This window comes from Limulus polyphemus, unplaced genomic scaffold (genome assembly GCF_000517525.1).
Source record: "Limulus polyphemus unplaced genomic scaffold, Limulus_polyphemus-2.1.2 Scaffold76, whole genome shotgun sequence".
Classification (NCBI taxonomy): Eukaryota; Metazoa; Arthropoda; class Merostomata; order Xiphosura; family Limulidae; genus Limulus; species Limulus polyphemus.
Genome location: NW_013665686.1, coordinates 1,275,863 through 1,284,980, shown reverse-complemented (window position 1 = coordinate 1,284,980; position 9,118 = coordinate 1,275,863). Strand labels below are relative to the sequence as shown.

General features: G+C 30.0%; 1 protein-coding gene across 7 annotated transcripts in view; it reads right to left on the bottom strand.

Annotated features, from left to right (window-relative positions):
* Nucleotides 1–9,118, bottom strand: part of LOC106466834 (mitogen-activated protein kinase kinase kinase kinase 5-like) — a 93,437-nt gene that overhangs the window by 19,936 nt on the left and 64,383 nt on the right. For all 7 annotated transcript variants that reach the window (XM_022395534.1, XM_022395542.1, XM_022395556.1 and 4 more), the window contains 4 exons: nucleotides 7,666–7,771; nucleotides 7,107–7,269; nucleotides 833–930; nucleotides 249–415 (listed from right to left, as the gene is read on the bottom strand). In XM_022395534.1, the coding sequence (XP_022251242.1) occupies nucleotides 249–415; nucleotides 833–930; nucleotides 7,107–7,269; nucleotides 7,666–7,771 (534 nt within the window). The remainder of the gene's footprint in view (nucleotides 1–248; nucleotides 416–832; nucleotides 931–7,106; nucleotides 7,270–7,665; nucleotides 7,772–9,118) is intronic.

The following is a 9,118-nucleotide window of genomic DNA, read 5'->3' as shown; positions in this document are numbered from 1 at the left end:
ATGGACAAATCTTTATTTTAGTTTATTAAAAGTACTTCACTAAAAAAATATGATTTTTTTTGTATGTGAAAGAATTATAATGTTAAGTGAAAGACTGCCAAATTTTGTGAAGATATACACATTATAGTGAAAGTTTGAAGTATTAAATCTACAAAGACTTTAAATGAATACAAAGAGGTCACATAGCCAGTCAAATAGACCAAGCCCGTGTTGAGAGAGTTATAGGTAAAACATGTTAAAACACTTACTGTCATGACAAACTAAAATAGTATCTTTTTCAAGATGTGTCACTTTAGTGATGTTGAGATAATCATAACGAGGTACGATTGTTTCCATCCCATCCTCATGTTCTTCAAACCAATTTGCAGAAGAGTTCAGGTCAATCATCTCTAGCTTCACATGGCCTTTGTCATACCTAGAAACAAATATATATCTCATTTAAATGCCCTTGTTGAACTAAAAAATAAATGATATGACATCCCTAGCTACAAATGGGCTTCGTCAAAAAACAAAAAAAGTTTATTCTCTTTAAAATTAATTGATATCTGGAAAAATAACTAAAAATGACATCTATAAGCACAACTTTTGTTATAGCTGCATATTAAAAAAAACACATCTTTAATCTCAATTGATATTTTGTAATATTTGAGCTTCAATAACTATACATCTATGTACTATGCAGCAGTTTGTCAAATGAAAAATAATCTGACTGACACACAGAAATATAAAAACTTATTGTATCAAAGTGCTAAGGACACCATATTTAACTTCCCATTCGTCACTAATACTTTTCACTTTTTGATACAACCTTATTAATTGCTTATTTACTCACCCTCTTCTGACTCCTACACATAACAAAGGGTATTCCATGCCCGGTGTAATGATTATTTCAAACACCGAGAGGTTACTTGGCAGGAAACATTCAAATTGCTGTAATAGAAGAGATAGACCCTTCCTAAATACATAGTCATTTAAGATCTATAGCTAAAAACCTATACAATGACCAAAGAATTATATTTATCACTAAAAAGTGTTCTTACTTGTTAAACAAATATAAAATCTAAATAAATCATGAGTGACATCTCATGCTCCAAGGAACTTGGAAATTTCCTTATTGAGGTATACTCTATGAGTAGTGCATATCTGTAGCATGGCTGAAAATGCTATGAGATTTAAGTAATTTAGACTAAACAATTTGACCAACCCTGTATAGAGTTACTGTAGAGAAAATATAAAGTTTTACTGAAAACAAATGTTTGAAATGTACTTGGGAGGTTTTAGAGATAACACAAATGATATGAGATTTTTGGGATGAAGAATAGTTTTTTTAATCATTACATGAAAATCACTTCGCAGTTGGACTAGCAACGAAACAGACTTGATATATTCACAAACAAGCCTTTAGTAAAAATACTTCCTTAAAAATTGATTTTTTTTTGTGTACAAAAGAATTTTATTGTTTACTAATAGTCTACCAAAAAGTCTACTGCATTAAATGTTATAGTATAAATACTTAACATGTGCAAATGAACTTGTATATTTTATACCGAGCCCATCGTGAAAAGGTTATACTTATTGCTTCATATGTGACAAAAGTCACAGAAAGGTTTGTAGCAGTACTGCTATACATACCTGCCTCTCCCATGGAATGTATATGTTGAATGAGGCTAGCAACTGAGGTCATAGGCATTTAAAAAGAAAAAGCATAAGTTGCTTTTTTCTTGGGTCTTTATTTTACCATTAGTTTTTCATTATTTTTGATGTATTAAAGCAGGCCAACATTACAGAAGTTGCAATGATGCAGGGCACAGGCACTCATGTTACCATATCCAAGAATATAAAACTGGCCTTTACAAAGTGACCTGTTTTGGCTGTGTTCTAGTGGATTAGTATCTTTGAAAATACAGTCACATTTCAGTTATAATACATTATATGTGTATATACATTATTACTATTTACAAATAAGTTCTTATATTTATTTTTCTTAAAAACAGAATAGAAAATAAAGAAGTATAGCAAACAATTATCTCTTCTAGTTATAAACTTTGTACTCATTTGCTGCATGCCGTAGGTAGCTAAGCCTTACCAAATATAGCACGTGGAGGATATGAAGTAATTTTTTTTTAGGTTTTATATATATTAAATAACCTAAAATCATAAATTAATATATCAATACCATAGAATTCCACTATAACTTATCAAGCTTGATAAGTAAGCTGTACTTGGGCCTAACAAAAATATGAAATTTCAAGCTCACTAAAATCTTACCTTACTGGTTCAGATCTTATATAAAAAGAAAGAGTTCCATATCTGTATATATTTACAAAGGGCTGAGAAAACCACTAAGGGGATGTTCTGAGCTTTAGATTGGTTATTCACATGTCATAGACAGAAGTAGGTGTAAGTAAGCATGTACAAAAATGGAAAAAGGTGGGTATGGCCACTGTGTTTGAGTAAGTAAATATAGTGATATTTCAGCAAATCTTATTTTATACTCTAGCTTGTCAATATAGGTAATTTGAGTTCCTAATTCGTAAAAAACTAGAGACTTTGTATTTGGATATGACAAACATCTAATTTGAACCAATGCTGCATTCAACATACCATGCGACACAAAAATCGATATTCAGGTGCATTTTTTTAGTATTTACCTTTAAATTAAGAAATTAACTAATATATAAGACTAAAATTTGAATTATAATCTTATTGACATACCAAACTTATTGACATAAGTTCATAATATAGTTGTTGAATAAAATTTGGAATGCAAGTCAACAAACTCAATGACATGGCCTTTGATCTGTGTCAATAGGGTTAACTTTTGATTCGTGATGGATCTTTGGTACTAGTTCACAGAATTCATGAGAAATTTGGGACTACTAAGAAAATTTTTTATGTTTTCAGTGTTTTTATAAAGAATATGACTCTCATTTAAATACATAGACTTTTGGAAAACATAACACCTTTTTGGGAGTAAGCAACCTGAAGTTGACCAATGAGAATTAAGTGACTAAGAATAATCAAAACAGAACAAAAAGAAAAGTTCTGTTTTAGAGGAATTAGTTTTCTAGGTAACCTTTACAAAAGCTTTATAAAAATGGTTAATAACTAAATGTTCACATTTCCTAATTTAATAGAGGTTATTGCAGTTCCATTTGAAAATAAACTATTCCTACACACACACACACATATATATACATACATGCTTACCAGCCTTACAGTTTAAAGAACTTTTTATTTTTATCGTGGTAGCTTTTAAAGCAAGTCTCACCATAATATTATCAGACATTAGTTATTGCAAAATGACAATGTAGCAATAATGGCATGAAAACCTTCTTGATGGGGACTAAGAAGTTAACTAGCAAATTCATGATGGGGGGAAAAAAATGCTTTTCAATATTCAACTATATTGTATCCCTTTAGTTAGTCTATCTTATTTTTTTCTGATTACAAGATAGACTAACTAAAGGTATACAATATTTTTTTCTGATTACAAGAATGACTAACTAAAGAGATACAATCATTTTTTTCTGATTACAAGATAGACTAACTAAAGGGATACAATATTTTTTCTGATTACAAGATAGACTAACTAAAGGGATACAATATTTTTTTTTGATTACATTGTGTACTTTTAGTTAGTCTATCTTGTAATCAGAAAAATAGATCTTTCACTTTGTCCAAAGCAGTCAAGTCAAAGCTTTTTTTTGTTTGTATTGGATGTTTGAGCAAAGCTTCACAAATGCTCTCTAGACCAGCCATCATTACTTTGGAACTGACAAATTTAGAGGGTGCTGCCCCCCCCCTTACTTGGCTTCGATTATTTTCAGGATTTTTAGGAAAGGGACACTTTCATATCTGAAATTATATCCATCGTTAATTCTTCTGGTAACTTTTAATACTTAATATGATTTGCATTAGTAGTTAGTATGCTTGTCTATGAATCCAGGAGACCATGGTTTGCATGACATTGTGGCAAAATCACACTCCACACTTTGGGGCCATGGGTGCATCATAAGAGTAAGTGTCAAATCCAACTGTTTAATTAGAGTAGCCCAAGAGTGGCAAGGAATACTATTGACTAAGTGCCTTCCCTTCTTTACAGGGCATTATCTATTTCATTGTTCAGTTTCAAATTTTTTTCTTACAGGAAACATATTGATAAGCTTAGCTGAATTTTTTAAAGCTCTTATAGCATTTACAAACCCAGAAAAGATATGATAGTTATAAGACATTGTTTGTTTTTTGCATGTTATTCTGGGTTCTTAGGTGCAGTATTTACTTAAATAAAAAATTATCTAGAATTAATAGAACCGTTAGTATAAAAAAAGTAGCTTAAGTTTCATTGACAGTCAATAGCAAAAAAATAAGACAACAACCCAGATAAGTACTATAATTTTTTGTTTTTCCTGTGTATTCTTTATTTAATATTATAAAAGTAACTAAAATGTAAAAATTAGAAACTCGTAAGATTAGATTAGGTGAGATAAAGAATAATAATAAAAATACTTCATGAGGCATGCTTGTGAAGTGTATGCTCCTTTGTAGCCTGTGTATTATGTGATTTGGTAGAGTAACGTGAGCTACACGTTCACCAAGTGATTTACAACTTGTGTGGCAGGATTGTTAGTTAGACACAGTTTGAAAGGCAATAAAATTATATATAAATAGATGTATACTGTTACAAGCTTTAATCTACTTAGGATAAACAATTGTGGTTTCCTATTACAAGTTGCAGTCATTCCAGAAAGAAAAAAGGACAGTTTTGAATTATTATTATTATTGTTTCCTAATTTTTTTTATGGTGGTTACAACATCAGTCAAATCCATCAACCCTGTATAGAATTATAGTATAGGAAATAATAGATAAAATATAAAGTTTTTCTGGAAAAATTTTTTAATTTTTATTTAGGAGGTCTTGTGGGTTATGCAAACGAAATTTGAAAATTTTATACTAAATTATTTACAACCAATAGAAAGCCAAAGTTTTAATCTATCAACTTATTTTTTATACTAAATTATTTACAACCACTAGAAAACCAAAGTTTTAATCTATCAAATGTTATATTATATTACCTTATATATCACAGAGAACTACTTGCAATTTGTGAAAGAGAGGATGTGATATATATGGGTGTGGCAAGTGGGTCTGATTTTCCAGTTTATGGCTCCATAAACAAACAAGAATGAAGGTTATTAAAATTATGCTTTGCCTGAGTGATATCTATATTATAAATAATTTACAATACATTATGCACTCTTGGAGGAGTGGTAAATAAATCAGAGAAGAAGGAAGACCTAGACAGCAAATGTCACAATACTAGGGGAGATTGAGGATTTTTTAAAAAAAAATTTCTTATACAATTAAGAACTTAAAACTTATATAATCTGAAAACTTGATTTATTAACTATGTTATGATGCCAAGTTTATTTATATGCATTAATAATAAAGTAGCTTAATTAAATTTTGAATGTAATTGTGCAAAAGTTTGTGATATGCACACTTTTATCCACCCGTTGCTGAGGTGTTAAAAGAAAAGAGAAATGTTAAACAATCTCATATGCAAACCAATATACATATTTTATACAGAGAGCAGGGGTACATTTGAGTACTGGATAATGCATTAATATTGAATAAATAACTCAAGTATTTATCTACTACTTGTAGGCATTTATTCTCTCCTGATATAAGGTGAAAGAAAGAATGGAACAGTGTGTGATACTGGGTGACAAGAGTTTGATTTCATTAACTGTGATAATGTCTTTCATAATGCTAGAATTATCACCAAACTCAAATTTAATGTTTTAACTTTATAGTCTTATTTAATTTCTCAAAGTAATTTAAAAAAAATAATGTATAAAAATAGATTTATAACTGTAACCTGCTGAAGCATTATAAATGGCAGAGACTTCAGGCACTGGTACTTTTGGGAACATTATACTTCCCTCTTGATATTAACTACTACCAACTGAGTATTTTCTTTCTGACTAAATTAGTCCTGTATAAGAGGTTTAGTTTGCAGGAAGAAAATTTTCATATTGCTTAACAATTTGTGTGCAAGACATTTCCAGAGTATATTACTTTACTTGTAGGTTAATTATCTATCCATTAATGTCAATGTCATTCTACATCATGAGAAAATACAAGTCAGAATGTATAATTTTTTTAAAATTCATATGTCAGCTGAAACCTTAATTATCAACAACTTCAATTAAATTTGTTATTGAATAAGACTAAAGCTTTTTACTTGGAAAATTTATAATAAGTAATAATTTTCATGTGCAGTATTAATTATAGTTCATTATTTTAGTACTGTTAAATTTTAATTGTCAAGGGGTTCCACAGAAGTATTTGACAAGTACCAAGTTGAATATCTGGTGAAAGGCTGTTAGAAGTAATCACTTTATTATGTTAGTTTAGCCAATAGTTTACAAGTACCCAATTATATTTCTGCTATAGTCTAACTATTGTTTGTTTGTAATTAAGCACAAAGCTACACAATGGGCTATCTGTGTTCTGCCTACCACGAGTTTGGAAACCTGGTTTCTAGCATTATAAGTTCACAGACACATCACTGTGCCACTGGGGGCCAATACAGTCTAGCCCAAGCAAAAAGGTTGAATATGATGGCTGTGTGATTCCAGTATGGTGTATTACTATTTTATAATGTGGAAAAAAACTAGACAGCTAGAATATACAGATATAAAATACAGACACCAGGTTCTACAGATTATTAATGATCTTGAGCTAACAATATGTAAAATAAATAGTATTAATTTTCAGTTTCTAAATTTAGATACAAAACTAGACTGAAAAAAAAACGACAAACATCTTCAGAAACTTTACACAGTACAAGGGATAAAAAAAAAGTCAAGGAAGTTTTTAATGCTCACTGACATTTCTTTAACCAGATATTATTAAGTAATTTGATGTTGTTCAACCTGAAAAATGTCTCATTATAAAAGACAATATTATCCCAATCTGTAAACAGCTGGGAGCAATTCATTAAGGCCAAAACTTTACTAGTCAATAGACTAATTTTTTTGTTATCCAACTCCTTAGTGTTGTATTGAGTTACTTACATTACGTGATAGAATTTCCATACCTTTAACAACATGAATTTGTTGAGGGGATTGTACCACTGCATAAGAAACAAGCCATTAGGAACAGCTCCACAAAGATACGTATAACCATTGTAAGGGTTTCTTCCCACGCAACATCTAGTACAACCCTTGGTATCGGGAACCTTGGAGGTGGCTGCATATTTTCTGTAAGTATAAGTAAGTGTTCAACATATACATTTTTTAACTTTATGTATTAGTACAAGTCATATGAATGTTCAAATACACAAACAAAAATTACTATTTCTTTTATTCATTTATTTCATGATTTTATACTATTACATGACACATATGAACACACCCAATAGGTAATAAAATCAAAAATCATAAAGCAATTCTTGTTTGCGTATATGAATACACGTGATTTGTATAAGTTGCTAAAATTAGAAACCTTATAATGATTCTTATATACATGTTGACTATAAAAGCTTAATAGTATACTGAACAGACAGTAAAAGGCATGGAAATCATCTACAATGATAACAGTAATTTTTCTGTAGCTCCTTATCATGCAATATAAGTATGTATATTGCTCACACTGACCTAGGAACAAGCCTCTCAGGTATTTTATTCATTGACATAGAAAACCTGTTGGTGTGTCTTCCATGAAGAATCAGGAGATCATGTCTGTATAACTGTTGCGTTTTACCTACAAAATTAAAAATATGTACAATTTAATACTTATCACGTTATTTTGAATAAAAATGTTACCTACATAGTCTATATGCAGTACATAGATAACAGGATAAAAAATGATTGATCAGTCAAAACAGTTCTTTGCTTTATGAATGGAAATATTTATCATGTTGACTTGTACAATATTAATATGACTGAATAAGAAACACCTTTCTTTAGTTCTTTACTATAAACTCATATTTAACTGACAAGGTGAGATAAAAAAAAAGACAATTAAATAAACTAAATTAAGAAAACCACTGAAAGCAGAAATTCAAAAATTAAATTTGACCTCTGTATTACTTCTATAATTATAAGAATAACCTAACACCCACTTTTAATTTTCACAAGTTTTACTGATATTAGAAAAATGGTGTGCATTAAAGTATCCCAATTGGTCTGATGAGCCCAGGTATTTAGTGATAGGCCTTACATTAAAGTATCCCAACTGGCCTGATGAGCCCGAGTATTAAGTGATAGGCCTTAGATTAAAGTATCTCAACTGCCCTGATGAACCCAGATATTGAGTGATAGGCCTTACATTAAAGTATCCCAACTGGCTTGATGAGACCAGATATTGAGTGATAGGCCTCACATTAAAGTATCCCAATTGGCCTGATGAGCTCAGATATTGAGTGATAAGCCTTATCAACACAAGATGTGACAGATTTATTGTGGTTGAAATATTATTCTTTGCTTTAACTCATAAGTTCTTAGAATGTTTTTTTTTGCACCTGATGTGATACAACTTTATGAAGGATGCAGAAAAATGTTAGAACCAATATTACAACTTTCTTCACATACTCAGCCACATATTTGGTCATACTACAACCATGAAGTTATCAATTCTAAGTTTTCTGATGTGCTAAATATGACACTGTATAAATAAACACAAGCACTTTTTTATTCTTTATTTTCAATTCAATTAACTGTGCTATATTTGTTACAAAACACCATAATATGCAACTTAAATGTATATACTTCAGGATATAGGAATTTTATGGCTGCAGGTAAATATGTATGATGTCACAAGCATCTAATAATCTAGGTTAGTATGTAGTGTATACGAGTAAGCAAAAATAATACATTTCATACAATAAAACTATGATTTAAATGTTAAAAAGGAAATAAATACTAGCACTATAACTTTGGTATGCATTACTATTTGAAAACGTTTTTTTCAATGGTTTTCTAAAACTTTATTGTAAAATCAAGGCCTGGAAAGCTTCCTTACCACTTTCCAAGATTTTTGAGGACTGTGAAAACCCTAGATTAGTTAATAACAGAAAATATTCCAAACTAATTAAAACTAATTATTTGC